At 39.0% G+C, this 17,224-nt stretch overlaps 2 protein-coding genes across 2 annotated transcripts in view; both read left to right on the top strand.

Moving 5' to 3' along the window:
• The first annotated feature begins 504 nt into the window (after positions 1–504).
• Positions 505–17,224, top strand: part of LOC107042398 (retinoblastoma-binding protein 5 homolog) — an 81,053-nt gene continuing 64,333 nt past the window's right edge. Inside the window, exons 1-3 of the mRNA XM_015263431.1 lie at positions 505–747; positions 815–840; positions 938–1,339. Of these exons, the coding sequence (XP_015118917.1) occupies positions 729–747; positions 815–840; positions 938–1,339 (447 nt within the window). The 5' untranslated portion in view covers positions 505–728. The remainder of the gene's footprint in view (positions 748–814; positions 841–937; positions 1,340–17,224) is intronic.
• LOC107042399 lies at positions 8,963–13,118 on the top strand. The gene is made up of 3 exons (XM_015263433.2): positions 8,963–9,642; positions 9,708–11,208; positions 11,737–13,118. The coding sequence occupies exons 2-3, from the start codon at positions 10,459–10,461 to the stop codon at positions 12,181–12,183; spliced, it is 1,197 nt and encodes a 398-aa protein (XP_015118919.1). The 5' UTR covers positions 8,963–9,642; positions 9,708–10,458; the 3' UTR covers positions 12,184–13,118.

Raw genomic sequence — 17,224 nt, 5'->3', positions numbered from 1 at the left:
AATTCTCCATCGAACAGCGTTGGTTTCATTCCTTAATATTAATTAGGAGAAAAGAGACCATTTTTTAATTAGCGGGCGAATTAATGGGGAAGCGCTCTGCGCCGGAAAACCATTGAGTTTCTTATAGCGCCGTGACTTTCGTCGCAATATTAATTTTTTTATTGCAGAGATCAAGGGATGAAACGGGGGTTGATGGATGGGGAATTTAATTCTCCATTGAACAGTCTTTGTTTCATCCCTTAATATTAATTAGTCGGCGAATAAATCAACTGAAAAACATAGAGTAAACATTGAGTATAAGGAGGACAAAAATCCCCCTTCGAACCTGTCCCTGTCACAGCAGGACTGCTACTGCCGAGTTACTCACGCACCCGACTCACATTTACCGACAATTCGACTGGGACGCCTCCTTTCCCGTGGGGTATCAACTAACATTTTTGGAGTCAGTCAAACCCCTCGATCCGGGCCTCTACTGAGGTCTATCCTCTTCGGTAGTCAATGCGCCATCGCCACGAATTTTGCTGTTGAACACTTTATATAGGCCCTGCTCATCTCCCCTATAATCACCGATCTGAGCCTCTACTTTAGTCAATCCTCTTTGCGTGGAACTGTGGACCTAGTCCTGAACAGCTGGCGCCATAAAACATCAAATAATCCACTCCTGAAAACTCAGGAAAAGGTTCTATGTACTGGAAGGCCGGTATTTGTAGTTGTCTTACATAAGAAAAATGAATTTAGAACTCCTCGGTGAGTACTGTAAATATCTCGTATAAATAACACTGAATTTCGTAATCATTTCTCTCTACGGTTTCAGAATCCTTTGGTCAGAATTATCCAGAGGTAAATTATCTATTTCTTTTAACATAACCTCAATTTCAATACAATTTCGAATATTCTGAATGCTTTCATGTTTTTCATTGACCATATTTTACTTAAGGAATTCGATGGGACATTAGACTGCATATCCCTTGCAGTAACATGCACATTCAATAAGAGAGGAACTTTGTTAGCAGTGGGATGCAACGATGGCAGAATAGTCATCTGGGACTTCCTCACTCGTGGAATAGCTAAAATAATTAGTGCCCATGTCCACCCAGTTTGTTCACTCAGTTGGTCGAGAAATGGCCACAAATTACTCAGTGCATCGACCGATAATAATGTCTGCATTTGGGATGTATTGTCTGGTGAATGCGATCAAAAATATCGTTTTCCATCGCCAATATTGAAAGTTCAGTTTCACCCAAGAAATGCAAACAAATTTCTTGTCTGCCCAATGAGACACGCAGCTGTTTTGGTTGATACAGAGGGAACCCACCGGGTTATACCTTTGGATGAGGATGTGAGTATAAAATTTAGGGTCTTTTTGGTTCAAAAGTGAGAATACTCGCTTGAGTTTGAGCACTATTTATTACATCAGCGGTGAAATGATGCTTACTTTCGTGTGCCTAATGATAGATTGAAAGAAAAAAAAGACTATTACTCTGTTAGAAGTTTAATGCAATTTAAACTTCGGATTGAATCTAACATAAGATCCGAATGTTTCGAACGTTATCTACGAGCTGCCAACCACCACTGTGGGGGAACAAATAGCTATTTTCGTCACAATGTCGAAAAAAACTTCTGGCAAGTGTGAGGGTTGCAAGCCCACGCAATGCCGAGGAATGCAATCACACTAGTTAGAAAAGTTGTTTTCGTCCGAGTGACGAACATAATTTTTCTTCACAATGTCCGTAAATGGCGTTTGACGGACACGAAGTGTCCGATGGTCCGAAGTGTGTGACGTTTTACGGACAGTGTGTTAAAAATATTTTGTGGGTTTCATATAAGTGATGAATTACAAAGAAATATTCTTACTGAGATTCGTACTATTCTTCAGAATTCAGGTGTCATTCAAACTCCCATGAAACAACGATAAATTTCACTTGACATCCCAGAAGAAATGTTAAGGTATAAAGTTGTAATTTCGTAACGAACAAAGTAAATGCGTTGGAATGTGATAAATTTTCAGTTGAATGTTTCCGGAAAAAAAAATCAAATACTTGAAAATTCAGTGGTAAAATAACGTTGAATTCATAGAAGTAACAATTATGTATTCCTTTGGAAAACGGCACGTTTTGTAACTTTCTGAGTGCCTTCATCGCTGAATCTACAATGCAACCTTACGAAGTCTTTTTTATCCCTATAAGTTCATTCGTTCGTGAAATTACACAGGTTTCTGTTTATACTTGGACATATTACTGTCATTTTTACCTGTAGATTGACAAAACGTTGTAATCCATACGCTAGGCCCCCTTCCTGTATGCACTGGTATGTCGGGAGGATTTTTTAGTGTTTTTTGTTTTTGGGGGTGAGGAATCCGAATCCATCAGGGTTTTTTGCCTAAAGTTGTGCACACCCATTGTTATTAACAATTTTTGGGTACTTTCGCACAAAATCGGCGTTTTCGCGATAACCATGATATTTATCGTAAAAATACCTCTTACCAACTTCATTCCCTATATTCCAAGGAACAATTTCGTTTTTGATTTTTTTAAACCGGATAATTAGATCGGGAGTTATGCTCATTTGTTTATAAGCGCCGCGCGCTACGTCGTCCATCGGTCGCGCGCACCTCCACTCACCAAAAATCTCCCATTTTCCCTACGGGGAACGGAGAAATAAACGACATAATATGATTATTTCATTTATTCGTTCATGTCTACTCAGGAATATATTTTATCGCATTATTAGTTACCGGGATTTCTGGGAAGTACCAAAAAGCGGATCCGCGCGTTGTTTTGGTCGCCCGCAGTAGACTCACTCCGATGAGTTCCAGTCAATTCAGGGAATTCGTCGTCCACGAAATAAACAATAGGGCTCGATATGTCTTGGTGGAACGAAAATAATAACGAAAAAATGGCAACAGAGGTAGTACCACCGGGACTCTGGTCGAGTGTGGATCGAGGGCCTCTGGAATATTAGAAAAGAAAAATCAGGTTAGAATTTCTGTGTGTGTCTGTGCGTGAGTGCAGTTGTGTGGCTCTATTGCGATGGCTCCAAACAAGTCATCAAATGAAGGTTCTATGAAAAAATTGACATGCATTATTTGTGGATTATCGAAGAATACGACCAGTGGGAGTCATGGGCGGGATAAAATTGAATCAGCGGCAAGACATCGAAAGGATGTAGTGCTAGATAGATTGGATAAATCCCCCAAAGATGCCGATTTCTATTATCACATGACGGATGTATGTTACCGCAGGTATGTTTCAGAAGTTGAAATAAATAGTCATAAAAAAGAGATCAGAAAATCAAGAGCATGATGCAGAGAACAGTGAGGAAGCTGAGCAGAGAGAGAACTAGGTATACAGAAGTAGTAGAGTTCATGGATAGTCACAATCATCTGGAGAAAGAGCCTGTATTATTTGTAATCGTGTTCGAAGTAATAGCGATTCGAAGAGGTGTATAATAACTGAACATGGGACTGCGAATGGTTTTTTACGAATATGTAAATATTTTCAAGATTAAATCTTTACAAGAATTGTACTCTATGATAGCCCAGAGCGATTATTAGCTGCTGATATTCATTATCATGAGAACTGTTTGCGTACATACAGAATGCAGTACTCACGATCGACTTCTAGGGATGAATTGTTGTACACAAGCAGTAATCAAAATATCAATGAAGCGACCAGAGAAGATGTGAGTGCAGCGCAGGAGAAATGCATTCAGGATAATTTGCTCGCATTGGAAAGGGACCTCCGGTCCGGCAAAGCCTTTTCCCTGACCGAAATTTTTACCATTGTGAAATCTACATTACCTCTGAACACATCAATTGATAATAGATTTATAAAGAATCGGATGGAGCTCATGTATGGGGAAAAGATCAAGTTCTTTGTTCCAAAGGGGAAGAATAAATCTACACTCGTTTATTGGGCTAGTATTTCGGTGGAGGAGGCTTTGAGTGTGTATGTTGGAAAGAATAGTGTGAAGGAATCGGCACAAAGTTTGCGAGGAAAAGTTTTACAGGAGGATTTCGATTTGACAGACAGATTTGGTGATGTAAATGATTTGAACCAATCTTGGGATGGTATAACCATTCCTAAAGTGTTTCTAGTATTTTTCTCCGTGTTCAATATTTCCCTTTCAAAATTGACACAATTAGTCAAATTTTATGGTACTAAAGAAGGGCAAGAGCAGGGGGAACGGGCTATGGAAAAGGACGAGGGCGAAATGAGTGATGAGACGGAAAGTGCATGCATTCCATACTTGAGGTTTTTAAAAATCAAAAGTTTGTATCAAATGATTGACTACATCGCTCATGCAGGGCAGAAGAAGACTCCACTTCACGTGATGACAGGTGTTTCTGTTCACGCTATTAGTAAAAGTGCATCACTCGTAAAAATGCTCAATCGCATTGGAGTGAGTATGTCATATGATGAGGTTCAACGATGGCGTGCAGCCTTGGCATCATACACGGTGGAGAGTAACCGAGGGAATGTATCTATACCTGCTCATTTTGATACGGAAAAATTTACGACAGCGGCATGTGATAACTGTGATCACAATGAAGATACAATTTCCGGGATGGATAGCATGCATGATACTGCGATAACCATATTCGAGGATGAGTCACCGAATGTCTCATAAGCCAAAAATTTCACGAACGAGTGTTGATCGCAACAGGCGAACATTCACTACAGAATTGCAATGTCAACAGCTGTTAGAATTCCACCATTCAAAATCGGCAATTGTCATCACCTCGAAACTCCCATAAGTGATGTTTGGATTTCACCAGAAAATTACTCACAATCAGATCAGACCGGATGATCTTATATGGATTCTATCCAGAGTAGATCTCTCCCAATCCCCATTTACGTTACGCAAGAAAGAACGTCAGCTCATACCCGGTTGGTCTGGTTTTCATTCTCTTGTCATCAAAGATGAATGCCCAACACGAATCGCTGGATTTTTGCCAATCCTCCTTCATCCAGTGACAGAATACTCGACAGTTTATACCACATTAACTAATTTTAATGATGTACTTTTCCAATTACGACAAAGCACACTCCCAGTGTTTTGCGATAAAGGCGTGTATCACATCGCCAAACATTCAATTACTACGCCCTAACGAATTCAAAAATCTCGTTTTAATGCTTGGCAATTTCCACCTCACCAAGATAGCTATGAGTTCTATTGGAAGATATTTACGAGAGACCGCAATTCAAAATTTATTGGTTGAAACAGAGGCTTATGGGAGAAATACATCAGAGCAAGTTCTGAATACATCGAATTATGCACGTGCAGTTGAGGGATTTTTGATGTTAGGCGAGGCCCTTCAACGACTCCAAGTGGTTTTTTGAGGAAAGAGGGATGGAATTATACGGCGCTGAACTCATATCAATTGATACTCAAGTAGATGCTTTCACGGAAAAAAATATAGAGGAAGCTCAATCAATATTCAATACATCCCGCGGAACCATGGATCGTTTCATGTCTGATTTTTCGAATTTTATCGAGAGGAGAAGTGATGAGTCAGAGCTCTTCAAATATTATAGTAACGTCATTAACATGATACAACTGATGAAAGATGTGATTCGAAGTGATCGCACGGGAAATTGGCATCTTCATGGAGAATCCGTAAAAAACATTTTACCCTTATTTTTGACTTTCGATCGTTCCAATTACGCACGATGGGTGCCCATTTATTTAAACGAAATGTTGAGGTTGAAAGAGTCACACCTCGAGGTTTATACTGAATTCGTCAAGGGAAGATTCACGGTAAAACAGTCAAATGTTTCAGAACGGACGATCAATCGTTCCCAGAAGAGGCCTCCGTAAAGTTAGCGGAGCAATGGCTAATAACACCACTTTTTTTTTCACCAAAATTAAGTGTTTTTTATGTGTTTTATTGGTGCTGAAATTAAAAAAATTGTGCTCCAGCCCTTCAGGGGTTTAAGGGTAAACCATGATTTTCAATGATCGTCGATAAAATTCATATGCCATCATTATGTGCTTTTCACGTGCTCCAAAATGAGGGGTTGAAGGGGGTGAAGGGAGGTAAGGAAAACCCTTTACGCAGAAATACGTATAATGGAGTGTTAAGGGTTGAAAAATCGAAATCAATGTTGATTGCAAGATATCCTACGCCATAATTATCTGCTTTTCACGTGCTCCAAGATGGAGGAAAAAAGAGGGGGTTTCAAAGAGAGGTTTCAAAGGTTGAAAAATCCCATTCAATATTAATCTAAAAATACTCTATGTCATAATTATGTGTTTTAAACGTGCTCCAAGATCAACGCAAAAAAAGAGGGGGTGGGTGGGGGGAAGAGACTTGAAAGTTTCTTCAGCTCACAGTTGTACTGAGAAAACTGAGAATGGATTTTTTTTTTCAAATTCATATTTCGTCCTGGAAAATATGTGTTTTCCATATCCGGTATTAGAAAAAATCGTGCTCGGTTCTTTGCGTACCTATAACCTGAAAATCGACCCGATGTGCCTGAAATATCCATCACATGACCTGAATTGAATTAAAAAATCATGTGCTCTGCGATTAGTACACAAAAATAATTCGTGCTCGAGTTATAATCATAACGGAGGCATCAGGTACCGCTATGACGTTCAGCCCTTAGACAGGTGCCACCATCTTTTTTTTTTCGTTCTCCATTATGTCCCAAAAAATATGTGTTCTTCGTATCTGGCACTCGAAAAAGTCGTGCTCCATTCGGTGCCTACTTGTAACCTTGAAATCGATCTGATGTGCCTGAAATATTCATTACATGACTTGAATTGACTCGAAAAATCATGTGCTCTGCGATTAGTACACAAAAATAATTCGTGCTCGAATCATAGTCATAATGGAGGCATCATCAGGTACCACTATGACCTGCAGCCCTTAGACAGGTGCCACCATCTTTTTTTTTTCGTTCTCCATTATGTCCCAAAAAATATGTGTTCTTCGTATCTGGCACTCGAAAAAGTCGTGCTCCATTCGGTGCCTACTTATAACCTTGAAATCGATCTGATGTGCCTGAAATATTCATAACATGACTTGAATTGACTCGAAAAATCATGTGCTCTGCGATTAGTACACAAAAATAATTCGCGCTCGAGTCACAGTCATAATGGAGGCATCATCAGGTACCACTATGACCTGCAGCCCTTAGACAGGTGCCACCATCTTTTTTTTTCGTTCTCCATTATGTCCCACAAAATATGTGTTCTTCGTATCTGGCACTCGAAAAAGTCGTGCTCCATTCGGTGTCTACTTATAACCTTGAAATCGACCTGATGTGCCTGAAATATTCATCACATGACTTGAATTGACTCGAAAAATCATGTGCTCTGCGATGAGTACACAGAAATAATTTGTGCTCGAGTCATACTCATAATGGAGGCATCAGGTACCGCTATGACCTGCAGCCCTTGGGGAGGTGCCACCATCTTTTTTTTTTCGTTCTCCATTATGTCCCAAAAAATATGTGTTCTTCGTATCTGGCACTCGAAAAAGTCGTGCTCCATTCGGTGTCTACTTATAACCTTGAAATCGACCGGATGTGCCTGAAATATTCATCACATGACTTGAATTGACTCGAAAAATCGTGTGCTCTGCGATTGGTACACAAAAATAATTCGTGTTCGAGTCATAGTCATAATGGAGGCATCAGGTACCGCTATGACTTTCAGCCCTTAGACCGGTGCCACCATCTTTTTTTTTCGGTCTCCATTTTGTTCAAAAAATTATGCGTTCTCTATATCTACCACCCAAAAAAGTCTGGTTCGATTCATTGCCTGAATATAACCTTGTCGTTGTGGAAAATTAATCAACAATCGGCATCAGCCGAATTTTATTCTGCGATGTATCGTTCTTTCGACTTTTTCCCTCTTATCACCAATCAATGGAAATTGTGTAACAAATAGTCAATCATTTTTCATCAAATGTCAAGAAATTCCTTGGTTCGTTCATATGCAATGAAGATAGAATCACATTTCCATCTCAATTTCTGACCATGCTGTTCTCAAAATCTTGATTCTTCTGTAAGAGGCGGCACTAAATCTCCATATTTCAACATTTTTTTTCAAAATCAAAGAACGGTCAATCGATAGAGCAAAAAAAATGGAATATGAATATAATCAACTTTTTCATAATTTCTCATCAATATCCAATAATCGTCGTTATTCATTCATGACTATCCTATTTCCTTGATCAGTTCATATACAAAGACATTTCGACATAATCATGAGGCTTAAATAAACAGGTAGGATCTTCATAAAGTTTTTTTTCGCTTGTCTATTCTGTGATTTTTGAAGGCGTGTTCGTTTCAAGTGACTTAATTCGGAATGATTTTCGACGTATTTATCTGGTCCTTGCCCATCCTACTTTCTTCGCTACCCTTTTGTCTCCACAAATTAACTGTTTTACTGATTCGACAAGAATAGAAACAACACGTCAAGAACTATTCCGAATTCAATCATTTGAAAGAAACGCGTTTGCAATAACCTCAGAGTGAATCAGGGAAGAAAAACGTTATACGACACTCGCAGGACAAATAAGATATTGATAAATTCCTATTTTTTATTATTCAATCCAGATGATAATGCAAATTTTCAAAAATTAACACACTATCGGAATGAAGAGATTCTGTCCCATTCAAATTTCGCGCGTGCTGAGTTGAGAATGTGAGAACCACATGGCATTGAACCTCCGGACTGAGGAATCGGTCTGCCCATTCCGCAAGTTGGAGCGAGTGCGAACGGTATACAAGCGCATTGTATCGTTTCGCTCGGTATAAAACGTGAGGAATTTATGATTTTTATTCTTTCAAAACTATCGACTATGAAATGTTATACAAAATGTTATATGAAATGTTATACCAAATTATTCTACATAGTTCCCAGTTATTTCCATCTTATTGTTTTGAATGCACAAATCTTATAGTTCACAATTCGTCCGCTGGCGCCACACAGGTTTTATTATCACATGTCTGAGTCAGTATGAGTCAGTTTTTTATGGTTATAACAGTACTTTCGAGAACATTGAAACGTGTGGCATAACAAATATTCAGTTTAATTAATTTTTTAGGGGTTTTCGATCGGTTTTTTTAGTTTTGACAACTCAGTTCCGCTGAGTTCAGTGAATTTACGGTGAACAACCAATTATGGAGGACATGGAGGAAGATATGGAGTGTGAAGTACCAATTAAACGCCGACGAGGTCCACGCAGGAAATATGATCCAAGTATAATACTGGAAGTGCTAACAGAAAATAGAGCCCAGTTGTTCGATGTTGATTCTGGCAGTGTGACATCAGCTCTTGATAAAATATGGCAGAAAATGGCAGAAAAATTGGGGAGGATGGGACAGTCCAAGAGTGCTAGTTCTCTTCATACTTACGTATCCTGTAATCAGAATGGTGTCCGGTGTAAATTAGATCCCACTTATCAAAAACCAGATGTCCTTGTCGATGACAACCTTCACACGCCTGATTAATCCGTGGATTTGTGTCTCGACACTTCAGAGAGCAAAATCAGGAAAAATGTCGTTGAATTCACGGTCTCTGTTCTACTTTCGGAGTTCAAAAAGCTCGTAGAAAATCGTCCGATATTTTTGACCGATCCAGACACTGGGACGATTGTTACACGGAACAGGAAACGATGTTTATCAGGTAGGATTCTTCGATTTTCTCTAATCGTCTTTTAAAATTAATGTTCTTTCCATGTCTTTACGCAGATGAGTGGGAGACATATTTAACAGATCTAGCATGGGAGCACGCACGGATTAAACATGGATTCTCTTTTGATTATCATGATCTCAGACTTGATCTCTCTTCAGGACATTTCGTAGGCCATTGTGCATGTAAAGCAGTTCTCAACTGCTACATGAGTGAGAACCACAAAGTTACATCATTGAGATTTGTCATAAAGGGGGATGATTCCAAAGAAGAATGCAGCAAGCGTCCTCTCCGTGGAAAACGAAGAGCAGATTTGGCGAAAAGATTGGAGAATAAAGCCCCTCACATCATCAGGATGCAAATGATGAACGAGCTCATGGGAGATAATGATCCAGAGCCTCCACAAATACCCTCGTCACCGGTTATGAGAATGTTGAAGCATGAAGCAATAGCAATGAAACGTTTACACAAGGATCCAATCAAAGCTGTACAAATTCTCAAAGCTACAAAAATGAATGGTGAGATTTATACTGTCAGATGTGAGCCTGTTTATGTTAGCTATGCAACTGCGGGACAACAAAAGATTCATCGCAGGGTGGCTGAAAATGGGAATTCATCTTTAAAAATCGATGCAACATCGAATGTCACTCGGTCATTCAAAAAAATTGATCAAGTTCAAACGGGGCCCTTACACCTATTTCACGCAGTGATACGAACCTCAAGTGGACAACAGATTGCCTTGGGCCAGCTACTGACAGAGTCCCTGACGGCTCGTACTGTTCATGAGTGGTTGGAAGACCACTACGTTCTATGTGCGGTGTTATGACTGGGGGTGAACCAACACCGTGTAGAAAAGCGAAAGAAACGATGGAGCAAATTTTCACTACAGATATTTTTGAGGATTCAGAGCTCCCGCTTGATGGGCAGCAGGAAGATCAGGACGCTCCAAAGCTTCCAAAGACTTGTAGGAGGAATATTCAGCCGAGTGTGTGGCGAGACTGGGGTCAAAAAATCTATGGTGTGGTTGAGGAATTGACAAAAAAAACTGAAGGAGATTTGGAGAATAAACTGTTTTTACCAGAATTCGCAAAGAAGTTGCTTGATGAGTTGAAATGGCTCCCTCTATGGAGTTGCATCTCCCGTGATTTGTTTCAATATGGAGCAGTGCCTGCTTCCAGCGCTGCGGTCGAAAGTTGTTTCAATATTATTAAAACGTGGCTATTGAATAAATTACAGGCTCCAAGGATTGATTATTTCATATCTCTACATAAAGATTATCTTGATGCCCTGTCGAATAGTACACGTGATAAGATGGATAAGTATGACGCCAAACAATTGGAGACTCAAAATTCTATTCACACACTGAATGATCCATCAAGCTCTCGCATGCAACAGGAGGGGATGACTGACCCTCATGTCGCTGATGATGATGAACACTTTTCTGTTCAGAGCCCATTGCATCAGAGTTCTCCATTTTCATCGAATCCTGGATTTTTTCATATCGACGAATGTCAAATATGTGCTGCGGGGAACTTGCCTACTGGATCACATCAATGTCAGGTATGAATCATTCATAATATTGCCATTGTCTTCCACGATTTTTTTTTTGGTTGAAATAGTTTCACTAGTGGAGATTTGATGAAACAAACCGGATGGTCAATGCCACCAAGTCAAGACACCTTTCTATAGAAGTTCATTCCCTGTATTGTATTTCCACAATTTCTGTAGTAGTAATTTTTCAAAATTTTCTCCGGCCTATTTTTTGTTCTTTCATTGATCAATTAAAAAAATACACTCGAACAATTGATTCCTCCCTGCAGAATTATCAATAGATTCAGTTTCGTAGAAGAAAGTTGGATGTATTGTCTCCGGAGTAACTCGTCCGCAATTTTTCATCTCTATTAAACATTTCTATTCTTAAAAGAAATGAGAAGAAAGTTCGAGTCTTTCAATCGACGTTTGCATTTAAACGATTAAATTTAATGGCATTGCGTCTTGGAAATTGGAATATTTTTTTGATCGAATTTAAGGATTTCTCTCTTTGGAAATTGAATTATGATGATTAAATTATGTCTTCTTCCTGTACAGGACTGTGGACGCGCTGTACATATCATCCCACCGTGTTCCTATTCTATAGGTGATGAAGGTTACGGTGAGAAACGTCAATGCGCTGCTTGTCATGGGGAGGTAGAGCAGAGATCAACGGAGGAAATCCAAAGAAAAAAACCTCAGGAGCCTCCTGCAGATAGTAACTCGAGCAAGAAAAAGAAGAAATTTTCATATTTGCAAAAAACGTATCCACCTGGGTTCTACACACCAAAGAAAAGTCTCAATACAATTCCTGTATTAAAGTCAGGGAATGATTCATCGCTGAAAGCAATTCGAAGTGCTGGAACTCGAATTAGTTTATCAAACACTCAACTGTTTGATGCATTATTTCATCTTCTGCTCACTGTTGCTACCGATGTGACGCCTTTCTTGGAATATGTAGAAAGTAACGTATCTCAGAGTTCATTCTTCGACATGATGATATGAGATATGAAGTCTTGGGACCCCATTTCTTTAATGACAAATCTGGTCATCCTGAAGTTGGTTGTTACACTATGGATTGCACATCTACTGCAGGGAATCTTTGCGAAAGACTTCTGAAGGAATCATCAATTATTCAAACGAAAATAATTTGTGATAAGGGATGTCCAATAATTACATCACGAAATAATGTATTGAGAATTCCAATTGAACAGTTGAAGAACGCTGGTCCTAATTGTTCCAAGTTGGAAAAACAGATGGGACAAAGAAAGCTGAGTCAATGTTCGACACATTCATGCTCTGGAAAAATTACCTCTTCAATCACTTCCGAAGCTGAATTGGTGTTGATTGAAACGATCCGAGAACGAAATGAACAACTGCAGAAGGTAGAATTGAATGATATTCCTGTTCACTTTCAAATGTCAAAGATGGATAAACATTTGGAGCTTCGAGGAATATTGCATACCGAGTTACCAGAGGGTCTAAATGTCGGCGTTAATTCCCAAAATCTGGAGGAAGTTATGAATAAAATGTATTCTACATATGTCCGTCGGAATGATTTATGGATGGTTATTCGAAGTCATGAGCAATCACATTTCTGTGATAAGACAACGAAAGTATCCCCCGTTCTCGTCGTCTATTCTAAATGAAAATCATGTCATCATCCATGTACTTATGATACAATAATTTTTGTGATTCATCGCCGCAGGATTGTGAAAAGCACAAATAACCACCTTCGAAATTGTGGGAGGATATCATTTAGAGACACTCAACTCAACACCGATTAATAATTTGTAAGGTTATTCAAATGATGAACGTCAAATTTTTGACAATTCCTACGTGATTCCCAACCCTTTTCCCACCCCCTCTGAAATTTTCAAGACTCCACCACCAATATGGGGGTTGAAATTAGTTTTTTCCTAAATTTTGGAGCAGTAACACTCAACTTAACATTGATTAATAAATTATATGATTATTCAAATAATAAGCATCAAATTTTTATCAATTCATAAGTGATCCCCAACCCTTTTCCCACCCTCTCTGAAATTTTCAAGTCTCCACCACCAATATGGCGGTTGGAATTCGATTTTTCCTAAATTTCGAGCAGAGACACTCAACTCAACACTGCTTAATAATTGATATAATTATTAAAATAATGAACGTTAAACTGTTAACAATTTCTGCGTGATCTCCAATCCTTTTTTCACCTCCTTTGAAATTTTCAATACTCCACCACCAATATGGGGGTTGGAATTAGATTTTTTCTCAATTTTGGAGCAGAGACACTCAACTCAACACTGATTAATAGCTGATATAATTATTAAAATAATGAACGTCAAATTGTTGACAATTTCTGCGTGATTCCCAATCCTTTCTCCATCCCCTCTGAAATTTTCAAGACTCCACCACCAATATGGGGGTTGGAATTAGATTTTTCCTGAAGTTTGGAGCAAAGACTCTCAACTCAATAGTGATTAATAGTTTTAAAAAAAGATCCAAATGATGATCGTCGCCGATTCAACTCAATACCGATTAATAATTTATATGATTATTCAAATAATCAACGTCAAATTGGTGATAATTTCTATGTGATTCTCAACCCTTTTCCCACCCTCTCTGAAATTTTCAAGTCTCCACCACCAATATGGCGGTTGGAATTCGATTTTTCCTAAATTTTGGAGCAGAGACACTCAACTCAGCACTGATTAACAATTTATTCAATCATTGAATTAATGAACGTCAACTTTTTCACCATTTTTATGTCATCCTCACCTCTTCCCCCACCCCCTGTAAAATTCTCAAGTCTCCACCACCGATAGGGGGGTGAGGTCTTAATTTTTCTACAATTTTGGAACAAACACGCTCAACTCAATACTAATTAAAAATGTCTAAAAATATCTTAATGATGAACGTCAACTCTTCGCCAATTTCAATGGCATCCCTAACCCTTTCTCCACCCCCGCTTGTGTCAAGTTTCCACCATCGATAAGAGGATGAGAATTGGATTTTCCCTGATTTTAGAGCAAAGACACTCAACCTAAAATTGATTAATAATTTATTTAAAAAATCGAACTAATGAATGTCGACTCATTCACATTTTCTCTCCCGTTCTCAACTCTCTTTCCATCCCCTCCGCAATTCTTACGTCTCCACCCCCGATACATGGGTGGAGAGTTGACAATTTCATTTTTCCTAAATTTTTGAGCCCAGACACTCAACTCGATACTAATAAATAATTTCTATAATTATTCAATCAATGAACTCATCGATAATTTTNGGGGGGGGGGGGGGGGGGGGGGGGGGGGGGGGGGGGGGGGGGGGGGGGGGGGGGGGGGGGGGGGGGGGGCATTGATCCAGCGCCGGAAATACGATGTTTTTTTCTCAATTCTGGAATGACGTCTCGCGGATTAATACTAGGAAATATTTCATGGAATCATTCAGTGAATGAACGTCAACGAATTATTAATGTCTATGGTATTCTCACCCTTCTTCCCACCCTTAATTACAGTGGGAAGTCTCTGCCTCCGTGAGGATGGTAGGGGGGATTGATTTGTGTTAAATTCTGAAGTGAAGACACTCAATCAGTTACTAAAGACTGCAAGATAATTTTCAACATTATAAAACTAATGAGCATTGGCTCATTACAAAACTATATTTTTCTCAATCCGTCAAGAAATATTTTTCTTTTATTTTTCAATTCAATTTTGGGGCATAATCGTCAAATTTTCAGAGATTGTATACCTGAAAGTGTAAACAAAATAAGTTGATACGCGTATTCACTCTTGTTTCGGCTCGTATCCCCTGCTATCCATTCAGCAGCAGAGGAACATGCTTGCACTCTGTTGAGGTGAGAAACAATTCGCCCTCCATCTGCCGCGGCCTTGGCGTGAAGTTCTCGGGGTGCGTTTCGGAATCAACTACTGTAGCTGCAGTAAAGCGAAATTAGATAGGGTTACAGTACTGCTACTGCTACTAAGTCGATTGCGAAACGCGCCCTCGGTCGGCATATTTCGACTGTTCCCCCACTCTCATCTTTCTCCCGCGTATTGCCGAATGGCATCAGTCTTGCTCTGACCACCGATGAGCGAGCTACTGAAAATATTGTCAAGTAGCACGCCCTCCATTTATTGAATTCATCATAACATTGTTTGAGATTATTACTGAAACAGATCATGTTACGATCATCTCTTTGCTGTGTGTGCGGAGTTTGATGTTAACCTACATCATATAGAAATTTACAATGGCGGCCGCCAAAGGTAAGACTTAATAATTTTTTTGTCCTTGTAACAAGTTAAAAAGCACATTTCATTGATGACGGAAATTTACTTCACGTTAGTGTTCTCCTCTTGAAGGATCAAATCTAGATATTTTCATACTTTTCATTTGTTGAGGTATGTTTTTTTTAGATTATCAGGATTTTTTTTTGTCACAAAAGATCCATCAACAATTCTTACACGCACGGGACTGCGTGAAATGTCCAAAGAATGACTTGCTATCCGGCTTCCTCAAATGATTTTCAACTAATTGATTGAATGATGAATAGGAGGCGGCTCTTCATCGACTTTCTATGAAATCATGCCAAATTATCAACTATTCTTTGTTGATACGTGTTCACTGCTTTGGTTTTCAATTTATTCTTTCATCGTAATACCCAATGAAGATTTCTGAATAATTATGGTGCAAACGTCAGGAACTTGTAATAAAATTAAGACACACACTGTTCCTAGTGTAAAAACATCTAAAACTTATTTTTGGAAAATACTGATTCGATTTTTAGACGACATATCCACATCAACCACTCAGTCGGCGATAATTCCTAAATGATAATTATTAAAATGGTTATCAATACGTGGAAGTTAGAGGAAAAAGCCAGAGGAAAAAAAATTAAATAATGATCTTAATAATAATCTAATTAAATCGAATTAAATAATAATCTAATTTCTAGAACTTGAATTCAGACTATGCGTGAAGTAAATTTCCATTCTTGGAGAGCATAGTGATGGAACTGCTTAGCAATTTTTTTTTTTGCATATATGAACGTAAAGTACATTTGTATTTACATTGAGCCTATCTTCTCCTCATTTTGTCATCTTATCTGTACTATTAATCCTCCCAACGTAGGGGGAGCTTGATTGACCAAGATATGAATTTATACTTACAGGTACTATGACGCTGAAGTTGGCAGCCGACTTGGCAGCGAAAGTTCAGGGCCGTAGCAAGGATTTGTGGGGCCCCATACCTTAATACGAAAACTGAAAATTGTTCCTATTTAAGTTCTAAATTCCGAAATGATCTGGAACAGCCTCCCCATTCTCCACAATATGATCAACCCCCTTTGTTCAGGCCAAGGGGGTGGTAGGGAGATGAAAATTTCAATTTTTGTCTTTTTTTTGGGGAGAAAAAATTTCTGCACCATAAATAGCCAGAACCACCAGCACATTGTTATAAAAAAAGATTAAACGAAACACCCTCGACCCCCAGGAAAATGATCAAGTCTTTCAGATTGGTCCAAGGGGGTGCTAGGGGGTGGAGAAATGAAATCTTCGCGTTTTTCAGGGGGGAAAAAATTCTCCGACTCATAATAAAAAAAACCACAAACAAATGTTAATGGAAAAATACTCAGTGCAACTCCTCCTACCCCCAGAAAAATCATCAAGTCTTTCAGAGTGGACCAAGAGGGTGCTAGGGGGTGAAAAAATTAAATTTTCGCGTTTTTCGGGCGAAAAAAAAATCTCCGACTAATAATACGCAAAACCACCAATAAATATTGATGAAAAAATACTCAGCGCAACTCCCTCAACCCTCAGCAAAATTATCAAGTCTCTCAGACTGGTCCAAGGGGGTGCTAGGGGGTGGAAAAATGAAATTTTCGCGTTTTTCAGGGGGAAAAAAAATCTCCGACTAATAATAAGCAAAACCACCAATAAATGTTGATGAGAAAATATTCAGCGCAACTCCCTCAACTCCCAGAAAAATCATCAAGTCTATCAGGCTGGTCCAAGCGGGTGCTAGGGGGTAGAAAAATGAAATTTTCGCGTTTTTCGGG

The sequence above is a fragment of the Diachasma alloeum genome, unplaced genomic scaffold, assembly GCF_001412515.2.
Source record: "Diachasma alloeum isolate Michigan unplaced genomic scaffold, Dall2.0 Dall_scaffold_00446, whole genome shotgun sequence".
NCBI classification, from domain to species: Eukaryota; Metazoa; Arthropoda; class Insecta; order Hymenoptera; family Braconidae; genus Diachasma; species Diachasma alloeum.
This window is presented reverse-complemented; position numbering and strand designations above follow the sequence as displayed.

What these genes read in the sequence shown, in the direction of transcription:
- LOC107042399 (XM_015263433.2), top strand. Translation starts at nt 10,459, where the DNA reads ATGTGCGGTGTTATGACTGGGGGTGAACCAACACCGTGTAGAAAAGCG. An exon ending in CTGGATCACATCAATGTCAG is followed by an intron (nt 11,209 to 11,736) that starts GTATGAATCATT and finishes CTTCCTGTACAG; the next exon opens with GACTGTGGACGCGCTGTACA.